General features: G+C 58.0%; 4 protein-coding genes across 4 annotated transcripts; 1 reads left to right on the forward strand and 3 right to left on the reverse strand.

Moving 5' to 3' along the window:
- Positions 1–313: 313 nt before the first annotated feature.
- Positions 314–3,415, reverse strand: B0I36DRAFT_357532 (Pleckstrin homology domain-containing protein; the record flags this gene model as incomplete). The annotated part of the gene is made up of 4 exons (XM_046157807.1): positions 314–1,909; positions 1,970–2,218; positions 2,279–2,821; positions 2,933–3,415. 4 exons carry the CDS (start codon positions 3,413–3,415, stop codon positions 314–316), a joined length of 2,871 nt encoding a protein of 956 aa, XP_046018249.1.
- A 4,789-nt stretch (positions 3,416–8,204) lies between these two features.
- B0I36DRAFT_233890 (uncharacterized protein) lies at positions 8,205–9,458 on the reverse strand (the record flags this gene model as incomplete). Its single annotated transcript, XM_046149259.1, has 5 exons — positions 8,205–8,299; positions 8,432–8,499; positions 8,586–8,703; positions 8,782–8,851; positions 8,937–9,458. Coding segments are annotated over 5 exons (873 nt in total), but the record flags the coding sequence as incomplete, so codon positions are not given.
- Positions 9,459–9,887: 429 nt separating this feature from the next.
- On the forward strand, positions 9,888–13,659 carry B0I36DRAFT_357534 (FAD binding domain-containing protein; the record flags this gene model as incomplete). The annotated part of the gene is made up of 3 exons (XM_046157808.1): positions 9,888–9,934; positions 11,914–12,030; positions 12,159–13,659. 3 exons carry the CDS (start codon positions 9,888–9,890, stop codon positions 13,657–13,659), a joined length of 1,665 nt encoding a protein of 554 aa, XP_046018251.1.
- A 315-nt stretch (positions 13,660–13,974) lies between these two features.
- On the reverse strand, positions 13,975–15,162 carry B0I36DRAFT_357535 (exo-1,5-alpha-L-arabinofuranobiosidase; the record flags this gene model as incomplete). The annotated part of the gene is made up of 1 exon (XM_046157809.1): positions 13,975–15,162. The coding sequence occupies one exon, from the start codon at positions 15,160–15,162 to the stop codon at positions 13,975–13,977; it is 1,188 nt and encodes a 395-aa protein (XP_046018252.1).
- Positions 15,163–15,896: the final 734 nt, after the last annotated feature.

Below are 15,896 nucleotides of genomic sequence, written 5' to 3' on the forward strand. Positions count from 1 at the left end.
ACCAAGGGCAAACGCTCATTCGAGTAGAATAATTTGATTATGCAATGGCAGGAACTAGGGTGTGATGGTATCTTCATGATGCTTCGTCTAAGATGGTCAACGTTACGCGCCGCGGCGTATGTATGTTCAGTGCTCTGTGCTTTCGAGCTACCGCCCCGAAGCAAGTCGTGGGGCAAATGTGCATGTCCGGTTCTGAGTATGTATATGTGGTGTGGTGTGGTGTTGCTGTGTTTATGTGTATAAGTCGTTGATCTTCGTGGTTCGAGCAGGTAACAATCCAACGCATCGAAAGATGTCCAATGCAGACGCTAGATCAGTTCATATCCCCTTGGCAGAAGAGCTCAATCTCCCCAACGCCACCAGAATACATGTTCCGGACACCCTCCCGCCACTCCAGGAACGCAATCTGGATGTCGTCATCGCTTTCAATGGTCACGAAATCGCCATCTTCATCGCTATACTTCAGTCTCAAGTTGCCCTTGCCGATCGAGCTATTAGTGAAGCGAGCCAGTTTGGCGTCGATCCGGTCAATCAGAGACTGATAAGTTATGTTGAAAGCAACGACAAGAGTCACATAGTTTCCGCTGTCGCAGTTGACCTTGACCTTCAATTGTGTGGGTATAGGAAGGTCAGGGCTGGAGAGCAGGCCACCGGACGTCGCTGAACCGAGTGATGCGGGAACAGTTTGGTGGTTCTGGATGCTGATGGGCTGCAGGGACGTTGATCCCTGGCTCCTATGCACTGGCTGGCTGGGGAACTGGCCCATTGCACCTCCGTGACCGGCCGTCGAGTTCAGCCTGTCACGCTGCATACCTGGACTCTGAGTGTTGGAGCGGATTGGGATGTCCTGTCTCGGGGATCCAGTCTGCGATCGTGGGATGTTGGAGTCGTGGGCTGGGTGCAGATGCGAGGGAATCCCTGGCACAGCAGGCACAGGTGTGCTGCTGTTGGTCCTGCGGCCGGGCTGCTGGTTGATATCGGGCGTGCTGTAAGAACGGCTTCTTTGTTGCTGAGCCATGCTCTGCTGTGATTGCGAGCCCCGCGGGTTCCTGCCATAACCATTTGCGGGAGACGACCCGTCCCTCGACGAAGCGCGCGGCGCTGCGGGCGCGGTATAGCGGTTGTTATCTTCCCACCCTGTCTGTGGCGTGGATGTTCGTGGGAATGGGTACTGGCCGGAGCTAAACATGTTGCTTGCAGTGCTTGTCCTTGAAGAAGCTGGTGACTCGGCAGTGGGTGAGAAATAAGACTCTCCGCCCCTCGGACCTGGCGAATTTGCTCCGCCTGTAGTTTGCAGTGTGAGATTCGTGGGAGGCATTGGCAGAGGGAACCTCGGAGGCGGTGCCCGCGCGATCCCGGCGAGCGACTGTGCACTCTCGCCGGTAGCTGATCGCACCCGCAGGTTGGTGCTTGAGCCATTCCGCTGCATTACACCTCCGGTTGAGCCATAGTTGGGCGCTGTGAATTGCGGCGCGCTCGGATCCTCGTCCTCATCGTCGTCATCCTGCTGTGCGTATGGGTTCTCGATATTGTTGACGTTGCGCATCCAGGCGAACTCTGGGTTTGACGCCTCCGGGCTGGCCAACGCACTCGGCGCGTTCTCTTTTCTCTGGATATCTAGTCCTGACGCCCACTTCTTCATCATCTCCTCGTTGTTGAACTTGACGACAAAATTTTCCACGCCAGGATCGCCCTTCCACCAGATCTGCACTGTATATGAACCAGGCTTGGCGAAAGAGAGGACCTCGGTAACATTTGTCATGAAGATTCGACCCTTGAGCTGAAGCTTGTTGTTCTTGTTGCGGGGCCGGGGGATGGCGGATTTCGTCTTGTCCTTCTTGCTCTTGTCCTTATTCGGGACGATTTCCTTGCAGCAAAGCAATATGTATTCGAACAGGTAGATTTCATACTAAGGCCAGAATTAGCTGTGTTCAGACTGAATGATTTCGGGATCTTCCAAAATACATACCTCCTTCTCTTGGTCACTGCGGCCAGTGACGACTGTGTGCACTCCGTGTAACAGGAGGCGGCCAAACTGCTCGACTCGATGGTTCTTCCAGTCATCGACTCTCGTGATAAGCTCTTCGAGAGCCTCGTCGAGGAGATCGCGGTCGACTGCTTCGTTGGCTTTCGTGAGGACGCGCTCAGCAGCCTCGATGCCTTGCGTCAAGTCCTGTTTGACCTCGGGATCATCGCCGCTTCCCCTTTTCAGAAGTTCCTGCAAGTGACTTATTAGCTTGTGCCTTTAGACAAGGCGCAGAGAGTCCGAAGCACGAACCTTGAGAAGTAGCGGATACTTGACCAGTCTCTGCATAGGCTTTAGCAGAAAGCCATCCAGCGTGTTGAAATCGCAGGAGACTGGGTGATCGGCTAGGCGTATTTTGTCCATCACTTGATTCGCGGTCTGTGCCGCCTTGCGCTGGTTTGCAATGAAGGGGTGGTAGATGTTGAAGGCTTCCTCGTAGTTGACGAACGGCGCACCCCATCGTTGGGCGCCTGCTGGCACGGAGTTGGTGGTTTCGACGCGGATCAAGAAGCGCCGCTGGAAGTCAAGAATCGCATTGATGTTGAGGAAGATCTGGTGAACAATGTCGCCGGGGATAACGCCTCTTTGTTCGAGCGTCTTCTTGAGATCGTGAAGGTTTTCCAAATCCTGGACATATTTGCGCTCCGTGTTCACGAGTTCCTTGAGAATGTGGTCGCGGACGGTGACCTGGCTACCGGCCGGGGCGGCTCCGGAGTCCTCCTGATTTGGTTGCATGGACTGGAGAACGCCATTTTGCTCTCCCAGGTCGAGTACACTGTTGACGACATTTGTGACCTACAGACAGCATGGCTCGTTAGTCATTATATTGCATTTTACCGACGTCCTGTGCAAGCTGCTTTTCGCCAGCCCTGGCACGTCTCGAGCAGGCATACGGAGAGCACAAACCTTGACGAATCCAGTTGTATCATTGCCGAGCAGGTCGTTGATGACGAAGCACTCTGGAATCTTGAGGACATTAAGACAGGCCTCTGCAAATTTGAAAACCGCGATCTTGGACCGCTTTGGGTCCGCGCCGCCGGCTGGTATCTCGAGCGGCTTGCCTAGCCCGAGGGAGTTGTATGTGTGGACAAGCGGGTGGCCGGTACGCAGCAGCGCCCAAATGAACTCGACAGGATCATCGTCGGTGATGGGGTCATAGTCCTGGAGATAGGTCTCCTTGAAGCCTGGGACGAGCGAGAGTCGTAATCGAAGCGAGACGCAGATCTGGTAGAGGGATCGTGAGGCATCCGCCTTCTGGTTGATGATGTTGGCGTTGGCGACGACAGGGCCACCGTTGACGGTGGCGCCGCCGAGAGAGCTGAGGGAGGCGCTCGAGGCCGAGTTGTACGCAGTCGAGCCCGAGAGCTGGCTGGCGCGCATCTGGGACATTGTGGAAGCGGTGTTGTGGGAGGACGAAGAAGCCGGAAAGACTGGGGCCGTGTTGGTCCTCAAGAGCGCCGGAGCAAATGCCATGGCCACCTTGGCCATCCACAGGGGTGGACAGACAGGGCAGGTGTTGGGCAGGCAGTCGTGCAGGCTCGCCGGTGCAGCAGAAGCCCGCGAGAGGGATCGGGAGACTGGACGGTGGGGATGAACCAAGGGTGCTGGCAGTCGTAGTAAGTCGTGAGTGGTGGTTGTGGTGGTGGTGGTGGCGGGTCGGCCGTGGTGCTCTGGGAGGAATGGAGGAGTGGAGGGGCCGGACGGCGGACGGCGGGCGGGGGAATGGCCACAGCAGACGGAGCGAGAGTCGTCAGCCAGTCAGGTCAGCCTACCTAGCCCGCTTGATAGGGAGACACAGCGGCTGCTAGGGAGAGAGACAGGACTGCAGGTACCGGCAGGCAACGGGGCGGCAGCTGCAACAGGTGAGGCAGGCGGCGATGGGGACAACGGACGTCGCGTGGCCGAGACGGAGGGTTCACTGTGGGAATGAGAAGTCGAGGCAAGGTAGGCCAGGCCAGTGCTGCCGATCGGTGAGAAGAAAATGGAGGGAACAATGCACGGCGGCCAAGTCACCCGTTGCGTCGGCGCAGGTGCTACAGCTATGTGCATGTCCAGGGCGTGGGCGTGTGGATGGAGAAGGAGGAGGGGGGGGGGGCGACCATCTTTGGTCGAGGTGGGTTCGGGCGCCAATAGGTTCATGCGTCTACCGATCTGCCACTCCTGGCCGTCCGTCTCTCTCTCTCTCTCTCGCGCGCGCGCCATTACCTACAAATGTCCGTCTGCTTCTGGCCTGTCACTTCGTCGTTGTCGTCCAGCACGGCTTGACTAATCAGTTGCTCAGTACTAGTGTTTCACGCAGTCGCTGGGGGGCTCTTGTGACCTCGCCAAGTACTGATGGACACGGCCACTGCAACCTCGCGGGATGATCTTGCTCTCAGGAGGTTGGAGCTAGGAAATTGGACAGTCGTGCTGGCGTACCGGCACCCGTCCGCGGGCGGCGTGGTTGACTGCCAAGAGCCTGTCGAGGTCGCAAGAAGCCGGGGAGCAGTTGATGATGGCATCGTCTAATGCGCTTGGGCCTGACAAGCTTGCAAGGTGATTCCCACGGACTGGGGGGCAGCCCTGCCCAGTAGTGGGTGCTTGGGCGGCAATTCCAATCTGCCGCTCCTTTCCCACTCCCCTATTCTCGTCCCCGGCACGCACACCGGCATGCTCTGGATCCTGCACCCTCCCTCGAGGCGCCGTCGACTCTCGACCCTTCGTCCTCCCTTCTCTTCTAGGCCTTTTCCACATGAGGTCTCCGCGTGCTTCTGGGTGGCTGGGTGTCTGCCGGAGCCATTCTGCACCATCATGCAGTGTTCCCAATCAAGCCCACCAGACGGAGTATAACACCGTCAGTCTTCATGGGTTAGGGGCCTGTCAAGCGCCCGTCGCGCGCTATAGCACGATACCCTGTCGCCATGCTTGGTGACCCCTATTCCTGATTCGTGACAGCCACACATCAACGCACGCCCCCTGAGTACTACCACGGAGAGCCGGTGGCTTGCTTATTGACCGCAGCCAGCGCCGGCGGTTTGCCCGAGCGACACACAAGGACCGGTCTCTGACGTCGACAAACATTTCAGGACTGCACCGTGACAGTGCTTGACAATTCAAGCTTTGGAAGAGGGCAAACCAGCAGCATGTCGACTCGTACTATGATGCAATCGTGCTGTTGACCGCTGGATGGAGGGGTCGGGCCGCATTGCGACAAGGCGCCGCTTCCGGCGCTCAGTCCGGACAGTGTATCAGAAACATCCATCGGCGACAGGGCAATGTTCTCCGACGATCCGTGCATCGAAGCAGTCTGTCAAAGTTTCATGCCCATGGCAGTGGGAAACACACACTCGGCCTACCGGTACAGCATGAGTGTCCATCCATGGGGGCGGGGTATCCTGCCAGCTTCCACGAGGCTTCCTTGGGACAAGGCTCGCAGGCAGGGGATAATTACTCTCACTGACCCTTTCCCGCCAGATGTCCTGGGTGGGAGTGCCAACGTGAAGGAATCGATTAGTGCCGAGCCTACCCTGCCTGTGCAGCCGCCGCTAGTCCCCTTTGTCCCTCGTCAGCACTGCTTCCAGAAGATGTCAAGCCCTCCACCGCCAGCGGGAGGGAGCTTGCAAGTGGGCGCCGGGACGGCATCCTGTCGAGCAGGTACAGTAGGTCTCCCGGGGTGTGTGTGTGTGTGGGCATCCTCCTGCATCCTCTCTAATGCGCGAAGTGGTGTGTGGAGTACAGGGAACAATGCCACCCTGCTTTTCCGACTTGACGCAGCCGCCACCCATGGCATGACACATGCAAGCATACGCTGAGCTGGACTCCGGCTTCGAGAAGCATGTTCCTCAAGCATTCCCTTCGTACTACACAGAAACAGAAGCGGGCAGGCCAAGCCAGCCGAGGCGAACGCATGTCGGAGATCGCAGCAGGCATGCAGCCAAGGGGTGCTGTCTGCCACGTCAGAAACGTGGTCATCCCCAAATGCAGACATCCCACAGTTACGGCCTGAGCATGCTGACATGGCGAAGATTGCTCGCGGATCCTCTGTCACCCACGTGTCAAAGTCCCGGGCACGGGGCACCGGGAGCGCCATCTCAACGCCGCGCCGTGACTAGACCAAGCGTCAGAGACCATCATCGGTGGTACTGCCTTGGACACTTTACGGGAGGTGGGGGGACACAAAGAACCACGAGAGGCGTTTGGGTCTGACTCGAGACAACGGCTTTTTTCTCTTGCAAGTCAGCCCATGCGAGCTCTCGCGGTGGGACTTGCTGCATATCTGTAGTCAACCATTGTCAAAGGCCCCTCTCCCGTGCATATGTGGCCGGGAGCACGTGCCACGACTGAGTAATTCACACGATCTTCAGCACGGTTGAGGAGAGCACACAGTGCACTACGGATTTACCACTTTCTTGATTCCCATGGCTGTAATCAATCTGCTTTGGAGCACTGCCGTCTTGTTGGGGCCGAGGCGAGGTGCGTGAGTCTGTGCAGGCTGTCATCGCGCCTGAGCTCCCACTGACTGTATGTGTAAGCGCGGCTGGGCTGTGACTTGGCAGATTATAACACCGACAACTGCATGTAGGCGATGGCGCAGACGGCGCAGAAACTAGGAACACTCGCGCACCATCGCTACCAGTTTGGTGTCAATAATTATCATGATGCATCACAGAACAGTCACTTAAGAAAAGGTCGTCCTCTATTACTCAGGTCATCCATTGCGCACATGAACTTGCTTTCCTCTTCGGAGCGTTAGTCCGCTGCAGCAAATCGCCATCAACCTAGCTGGAACCAGCTGCATCAGATGTGGCGACGAAGACCTGTCGCGGGTTGAGTATCTGGTCCTCCATTGTCTCGGATCGTCATCGCATGAACAGAAACTCCGGCAGTTTCCTCCCCCGTGGGTGTTTTGGTGTAACACAACAGCAGATAACGGTGCAAACTTCGAGGCACGGTGTCTTGGTTGCCTTCCAGGCGTAGGTCTGAGATCTCTCTATGCGGTTGTGGCACGGTGATACAAGAAATGGCTGTGCACTGGCTGTTCCTAGATCGCCGTCGAGGTATTGGTTGCGACTTCACAGGCCATGACACCACGGACTATGGTCGTTGCGTAGCTGTGTGGAGTAATACCGGAGAACCCCTTGGCTGCGGGACACCGCCACAGGTGTATCGAAGAAACGGCGATCAACGGAACGATATGCTGATAGATTGCTGCTGCCGAGTCTCTATCGCCTGTACTTTAGTGCGGCATCTCAAGATCTATGGGGTGTATACTGTCCGTCTCCCAACATCAAGACGCCCCCTTCAGCAAGTCATCATATCCTATCCTGGTAGGTAAGGCCAAGGCGGACATACTCGCAAACAAATGGAAGGCCGTTTGGTCGTTCATTCAGAGAGCTGTAAACACCTCCGATACTCAATAAAATACCGGCATCCTGCCCCAGCTGCGTCTTTGGCTTTGGCTCTGACTTCGTTGGGGCCGGACGCTCCCCAACTTCATCTCAGAGTCCACAGGCCGTTGCTCTTCATGCCAAGTCTTCCTCTTGCCGCTTTCGTAGTCCGCCGCATGCCTGTCTGTTCCATGCCTGTACATGTACCTTCCGCTTCCCTTAGACTGCCAGCCAGATAACGTCTCGTAGTGCACTTTGATCTCGCGTGTCCGCACAATCTCATTCTTCGTCCTTGACACCACGGCGGCTTCCAATCTGTTCTCGGCACCATTTTCATCGCGGGTTCTCGTGAAATCAGCTGGGTCCGTGACCATTGTGAGCCGCGCAGGCGGTTGCTCGTTCGATAAGAGGCCCAGGTCATCACTGTCCCTGCTCGCATGGTCTTCATCGCGCGTGGTAAAATCCTGGCTGCTGTTCTTCTCACCACGCAGATTGAGACCCCGAGGACGCGGTGCAGAGACCCCATCAGACTCGTCGCTCCGGCCACCCGCCGAGCGACTTGTTCTCCAGTCTGTGCGGTCCAGGAATGCCTGCATATCGATCATTTCGCCTTCGCCCTCGCCGCCATCATCAGAGCTCAAGCCAGCGCTCTTGCTGCTGGGCACCTCGCTGGAGCGCAGACGGCTCTGTGATGGGCTGGCCACGGCCTTGCTGTTCCGGTGGTCCCGCGTCCCCGTGCCGCCAGTACCACCATCAGTGCCAGCGACGCCGCCGCCGGTCCCGCCGTAGTGGTAGCCCCTGGACCGCTGGGCGTCGCGGAAGAGCACACGCAGCATGGGGATCGAGGTTGCGACGATGGTTGCGCAGGGTTCGGCTTGGCCCCAGATGAAGAGGAGGGAGAGGTTATCTGTGTGCGTGGTTATGTGCATGTAAGGATTAGAAGAGAGCCAAAGGAGATAAATGACGACGACCCGGTGACAGGATGTCGCAGAGGGGTTCGTAGACGTAAAGCGGGAAGTGAATTCGCAGAGGGACTTACACGGAATGTTTGGCGAGCTCGCGATTGTGGTGATGTTGTATACCTTTATGACGCCGACGATGCCAGCACTGTTTCCGGTGTGTTGAGTGACAAGGCTCGTTTCGACGACAGAAAGACGGCAACAAAAGACATTGTGGGAGATTCCGTGACTTACAGCATACCCAGGCTCATGGCAAACCCGACACCGAGCTTTTCGTGGGTTTTCATCTGCAGACTCATGACAATCTTCCATGGCAGCAGGGCAAGGACAAAGTCGATGATTGCAGAGTAGCCTAGACCCCGATCAGTATCTACGCTGCAGACGTTGTGAAATGTGAATTGGGCGAGAAAGCGGTTTGCGGGTCTCTTACAATTTGCAACCATAGCAACCAGCACGGAGTTCATGGTGCTCCAGCACACATCTGGAAGGACCGCCTCGTACTGTGGTGCGTTGCGAGAGAAGCGTGTCAGCTCCTACTTCGACGACAGCAACACTTACAACCCCAGACCGCAAAGAGAAACCTACATGATCAATCCCGACTCGATCACAAGCCGCGAACCACGTCGTCACCGCATTGATCGAGATGATGAGCCACATCGTCACGACAAGGACCCAGATCAGCCACTTGTGCCATCCCGTCGCCAGGCGGAGCAGCGTGATCGCAAAGGACGTCTTTGTCAGCACGAGGGCCATCTTGTTGACGACGTCCGCGGTGGTCGACAGCGTGTGCATGTGCGGCCTGAACTCGAGGCTCAGCCCGAAACCTTTGAGCTGCAGCGCCGTGATCAGCCCGTTGGCGACGGTGAGGAACATGTAGCCCATGACGAGCACGTGGTCGTCCCACCAGAACGAGCTCGTGCGGTAGCCGCGGCAGTAGACGCGTAGACTGAGGAACAAGGTCGCGATTACCCACATTATCCATAATGCGGGAATGACGACGGGCGCTGGATCCCGTCCGGACACGGGTGAAGGATTTGCGGATGTTGTCGTGTTGGTCACCACGGGGGTGGTCGCTTCACGGAGCACGAGGATGAGCACTGCCGCCATGGTGGATAGGAGAGGTGAGACTCAGACGGATTCGACGCTCTTCTTGTGATTTTGGGAGCAATAAGGTGTGGCGGTCTAGTCATGTGTGGTAGCGATATATGTTTTCGCTGTGTGATCGTGCCAGCATACATCTGGAAAACTCACAATCATTTGACCAATCACTAAGCTTCCACACACACGGGCAGTTTCCGCGAAGGCGGGTAGCGATCGTGAGAGGTATGGCGGCCACGCCAACGTGGTGTGACATTGGATGAGAGACAAGCCCGGGGTCTCGAAGCGTGACCAGTGAAATCTCCTCGGGAGCTGCATGCATGTGGGAGTTTTCTGCGGCAAGTTGGCGATGGTGTGCGCCCGTGGTAAGTGTCTTACCTACGAGAGCTCTAAGATTTGACAGAGTAGGTCAGTGCATGTGCTTCGTTGGTGGCTGAAATGTTCAAGACGGATGGCTCCCTGAAGCCGGGGCAAGACTTTGTATTGTAAGTACGTTTGGAGCTCGTGGTTGGGCCTTCTCGCGCAAAGATTTGCACGGCAAAGCATAACTTGAAGCAGGTCTTATATCTTACTTTCGCGGCAGTTCCACGGCTCCACGAAAAGCAACACACGATTATCAGTGGATGTCTTGGTGAAACACGGCCATTGCCATATGAGTTGCTTGTAATCCGCAGCAAGCCAGAGTCATTGGGGGTTTTCAAAAACTGGAATGCACCTTGATATGTGATGATTTATCCTGCAGTAGCTCAGCCTACGCGAGAACAAGGTGCATGCTTCTATACAACAGGATAACATGCTTGCATAAAGATTGTCTCCGAGGTTTTCTCTTTTGCGACCAGAACAGATATAGAAAGCAAATATCTTATCCGCGTTGACCGAACATAGCGGTCCCTTGAAATCTGTGACTGCGATCTGGAAAAGTGGACACTCAATTAAGGCTCCTCCTCGCCAGCATTGGAGTTTACAGGTCACGTATGTGACTGAATAGTTATAGTTGAAACGCTGACTACTAAACCCGGCGACCCGATTAGAACTCGAGATCGTCCTCCAGCTCCTAGCTTGGAGACTGTGTCATGAGGATCGCAGCGATCTGTGACGCAAACCCTGGGCGGTGCCTCTTGTGCGGCCCGACCCGTGCAATTTTGCAGCACCATTGCCAGACGCCCGGGAGCATTACCGGCTACTGTGCTGGCGCCTTTTGCTTTTCATTGACGCTAGGAAGCACGTGAGGCGCCACCCATGGCAAGGCGGCAAATTCCTGTCTCGTCCTGCTACAATTCTTTTTGTGCCTGAGGTGCCTGCGCCATGACGGGAAAGGCGCAGAAGATCCCCAGGGGTGCTGTGGCTGGCAGTTCCGCTAGCAACCAATCAGACTCAAGGAGGCATGCAAGTTGGGCAATAAGCACTTTCCTTGTCTCAACTTCAGAGACACTGCAAATTCTCTGCGCCACGGCCGGCCATCGATGATTGTGTTCTCCTGCCAGGGACAAACCCTCCGCAAGTAACCAATTTTCTTGACCCCGGTTCTGGGCTCAACCCTGCTGGGAATTCTTAGCCACCAACTCGACAGGTGGTCTTGTAGCACAGATATACTTTTCGGAGCTCTTGTCCGACCCCTGTCAACCTTGTAGCCAACAATCTTTCCAGGACCGAATCCTCCCATACGGGAACATTTCCACCAACAAGCCCTGCAGCTTGGGAGGACCCCCAGTCAAGTAGGGATGGCATCCTCTTGGCGTGAATGCACGTGCATCAGTGAACACGGACTGGTCCTCGAGTAGACCACTCAACAAAGACTCAGCGGCACAGCCAGCTTTTACATACTTGTTCATGTTCTAGAGACGGTTTGGTAGATTCTCCCAGGGCACAAGACTTGCAATGAACGGTGCAGAAAATCTGGCCCACGTACAGCAGAAGAGCGCTTTCTGCAACAGGAAAGGACCTTTTGAGGTGGCATGGGCTACGCTTGCATCATGCCGGCGATACTTTCCACGATGCGCCTTTTTGCACCTCAGCCCTGCCCACCACCACCACCACCATGACCCTGCTGGATGTTGCTTCTCCGCGAACCCATTTGCTTCTGCGATTGAAGCTCGTTTGATGTCAAGGACTTGTTGGGTTTGGCTCTTGCCACACTGATGGTTATTCGTGGCTGCCCATGAGCTCCGATAGTTCCTCGCCGCTCCTTCCCCCTTTCCGGTCGCTTTCGTTTCCTGATTCAACGGTCTAATTCACCGTAGACATCGCATCGGCAACGCACCAAGTCCTTGGCTGGCATCCAACTTACCATGAGGCTCTTTTCCTCTTCTGCACCAGCGGCACTACTACTACTGCTGCTGTCGCTCCTGAACTCCCTGTCAGCAGCATTCAGCACTCCACACACGAAAAGAGGATGCCGCCAGTGCCGGTGCATCCCTGGGGACAGGTGTTGGCCCGCACAAGACACTTGGGACCGACTGAATAGCACCGTCGGCGGGCGGTTGGTCAAAGTGACGCCGATCGGCGCCGTGTGCCATGATCCTACCTACGACGAGACAAAGTGTGCTGAGCTGCAGGCCAGCTGGGACAATGTTGCAACCCAGTGAGTTGCGCCTTTTCCCATCTTTTGGGAACTGGACAAAAACCGTCGCTCTCTCCCCAGCGAGCGGAGGAAACGGCAGTTATACACCCCATGAACATTTTTGTGTTTGACTAACACCTCGCGAAAAGCTACGAGTCCACCTCGTCGCTCATGACGAGCTACTCGACCGGCGAGACATGCGACCCGTTCACACCACGCGAGTCCCCCTGCACTATGGGCAACTATAGCGCATACACCATCGACGCCGTGACCACGAGCGACATCATCGCGGGCCTGTCCTTCGCGAGGGCGACCAACATCCGCCTCGTGATCCGCAACACGGCGCACGACTTCTGGGGCCGGTCCGCGGGCCACGGCAGCCTCGCCGTGCGGATGGCCCGGTTCAAGTCGTACGAGGTCCTCCCGGAGTACCGCGGCGACGCGCACTACTACTCGGGCCCGGCGTTCAAGATGGGTGCCGGGCTGCTGGGCTTCGAGGCGCAGGCGGCGCTCGAGCCCCACGGCCTCGTCATGGTCGCGGGATACTGCCCCTCGGTCGGTCCCGCGGGCGGCTACGTCCAAGGGGGCGGGCACTCGCCGCTGAGCGGCCATTTTGGCATGGCGGCGGACCAGACGCTCGAGTACGAGGTCGTCACCGCGGCGGGGTCGCTGGTCAAGGCGTCCCGGACGGAGAACAGCGACTTGTTCTTCGCGCTCAACGGCGGCGGCGCGGGCAACTGGGCCATCGTGGTGAGCATGACGGTCAGGGTGTACCCGATGCTCCCGATGACGGCGGCGCAGCTGTTCATCCCGCGCGACGCCGTCGCCGCCGCCACCGCCACGGGCAATTCCACCGTGGAGGAGGAGGAGGAGGAAGACAAGTTCTGGGCCATGGTGGACAAGTTCTACTCGCTCATCCCCGCCCTCACGGCACAAGGCGTGTACATCACCTACGCCTTTGGCCCGCAGCATTTTGGCTTCTTCCCGTTGTCCGCGTACAACCGGACCAAGGCCGAGGTCGAGGCCATGCTCCGGCCGTTCACAGAGTACCTCGACTCCCAGGGGATCGTGCCCGCGCTGTTCACCATCACCGAGTCCCCCAGTTACTCGCAGCACGTCGCGCAGAGCTTTGCCGCGTCGCAGCCCACCAAGGAGTGGCCTTCCGGCGGACGGATGATTCCCACGGAGCTGCTGCTGGACCCGGCGCGCAGAGCCCAGCTGGTCGCCGTGATGCGCCGCATCGTGGGCGCCGGCGCGCTCACGTCGAGCACCTCGGTCAGCCCCCTGGACCGGGTGGGCAATCCGACCTCCCTGAACCCGGCGTGGCGGCAGAGCAGCGCCCTGGTGATCATGACGTGGCCGTGGGAGAATGGGCAGAAGGAGAAGATGAGGGGCAAGGTGGACATGTTTGCGAGGGAGCTCAGCCCGTTGCTCATACAGGTCGCCCCGGAGAGCGGGTCGTACAGCAACGAGGCCGACATCTTTATGCCCGAGTGGCAGTGGGAGCTGTATGGCGAGCACTGGGAGAGACTGTCGCGGATCAAGAGGGCGTGGGATCCCGAGGGGTTGTTCTACTCTGCGCATACCCCCGGTGCTGAAAGATATCACATTGATGATGCGGGGAGGTTGTGCGAGGGCGCGGCGTGGTAGAACGGATGGCAACCACGCGGAGAAGCTTGTTCATCCTGAGCGGGTCTTACGAAACGGCGATGTCGATGCTGTGGATAGCCTTGGTCCAGAGACGGCCTTGTGGGTGTGCTAGTCCTTGTAAGCATTCATGTGCAACATTGCAAAATCATTCAGAACGGAACAAGGAACAGATAGAATTGGATATAATTCTGAATCACAACAACAGATCATTGAGGAGTTTGTCCACAAAGGATCGCAACTGGGTTTTGTGAGCTCCCCCCAATTCCATATTCCATCCTAGCCTACAGTGGGCAAAGTAGCCCCCCCCCCTCCTCATCAGATCTTGATGACACTGACAGACACGACATTCGTGCTGCTAGGCGGCAGCTTCCCTCCGCCGCTGATGAGCACGTACCGCGGGTCCTGCTGCATGACGAGCAGCGAGCGGGTATAGCTCGCGGCCTCGGGCGTCTCGACAATCTCCCAGGCGTCCTCGGCGCCGAGCTTCTTGTTGACAAAGACCTGGGAGCAGCAGCCCGAGGAGACGACTATGGTGCCAAAGGGCCCGCCCGCAGGGGTCCAGACGACGTAAGGCGAGCCGTCGGGTACAAAGGGGACGCCGCCGGCGGCCTTGCTGGGGATGCGGATCGGGTGGTGCGGGGCGCTCGCAAAGGCCTCTGGGTCGCGGGACAGGCGGTAGAAGACGGGGAACGAGTAGCCGTCCGTCTTTGCCGGGTTGGGCCCGCCGCCGTACTCGTAGACGTAGATGTAGTTGCCGTCGGGGAGGCGGGCGACGGTGGGCATGCCCGGCCTGTCGGTGTAGGTCGGGTACGCGACGTCGTCGACGACGGGGCCCCAGGTCTCGAGGTCGGCCGAGGTCTGGTGGACGAGCTTCTGGCCGTGGGTGGCGTTGTCGCGCTGGTCCGAGTAGTAGTAGATGAGCTTGCCCTTGTGGGCGAGGAGGAAGGGCTCCCAGACCGGGGTGAGGCCGTTGTTGGGGATGGCCTCGCCGCCGGCGGCGACGTGGCTGACAAACTGCCAGGTCTTGCCCGAGTCGGCCGACGCGTAGAGGTCGAGGTGGGTGCTGGAGAGGTCCGAGGGGATCGAGGAGCCGGCGAGGAGGAGGGTGCCCTTGGGGAAGGCGCCGATGCGCTCGGGCAGGACGTAGAGGGCTGGTTGGTAGCGCAGGCCGTAGCCGAGGCCCTGGTCGGTGACGCGCGAGAGCTCTGCCCAGGTCTTGCCGGCGTCGGCGGAGCGGTAGACGGGGAAGTAGACGGGCGGCGGCTCCGGGCTGTAGTTCTCCCACGTGAGCAGCAGGTCGTTGTTGGGCAGCTGCGCCGTGCGGGCGTAGAGCACCTGCGGGTCCCGGTAGTCGGCCGGCGGATCAAACACCTGGACGCTGCTCAGGGTCTGTGGGCGAGGCAGCGCAGAGGGCGGCTTGGGTCCGGGGAATGCGGTCGAGCAGCCGGCAAGGAGGGCGGCTGTGGCCAAGGCTGTGGCCCTGGACAACACAGAGCGGACCATGGTGGATGGTGAGGAACGCGATAGTGAACAAGTGGCAGTGATGACAGAGAGACCAAGTCAAGATGGTGGACGCCCTAGGAGTGCTGCTTGCGGTGCAGGACAAGCAAGGCAATGCCACTGGCAAAGGACATGAGCCATGTCTGGAATCGCGGCAGCCGGCGACTGGCAACCTTTATACCCGTCGCCAGCAGTCGTTGTCGTTGTCGACGTCGCATCGCATCACATCCGAACCCAGGGTCCCCGGACCAACATTATCGATGGAGAGCACCTCGCCAGTGAAGGGACTGGCAATTCCGTCGCATACGGGCCACGCCACTGCGCCTCGGGACATCTCAACCCATCGGCCCAGCACCTGGAACCACGAGGCGCCCAGTGCAAAGCATGACTGGGGGGAGAATTTACCAGATCCTGTTTGTGGGGGAGAGAGATCATCGTCGTCCCTCCTCCTTCCCCAAGTGGGGTTGGCGTCAGCGGACAGACAGGGGTTCCCCAAATTCTGCCGGCGCGGCACACAGTGCCAGCTCTATGTTAGTCGCACCAATCACGGCACGCTACCAATTCCCCATCCTCCTCTTGTTCCTCGGCAGTTGGGCGGCGGTCGGGGACGCAGGGAAAACTGCAACAATGCATACAGCAATGCTGTTCTGTCAGGGACTTCGGATGTGCAGGCACGCATTGCAGGAGCAGGCAATCAGTCAGTAGTGCGACTCATGCAGCAACTGAGCAAGTTCACA

The sequence above is a fragment of the Microdochium trichocladiopsis genome, assembly GCF_020744255.1.
Source record: "Microdochium trichocladiopsis strain MPI-CAGE-CH-0230 chromosome Unknown B0I36scaffold_1, whole genome shotgun sequence".
In the NCBI taxonomy this organism is placed as follows: Eukaryota; Fungi; Ascomycota; class Sordariomycetes; order Xylariales; family Microdochiaceae; genus Microdochium; species Microdochium trichocladiopsis.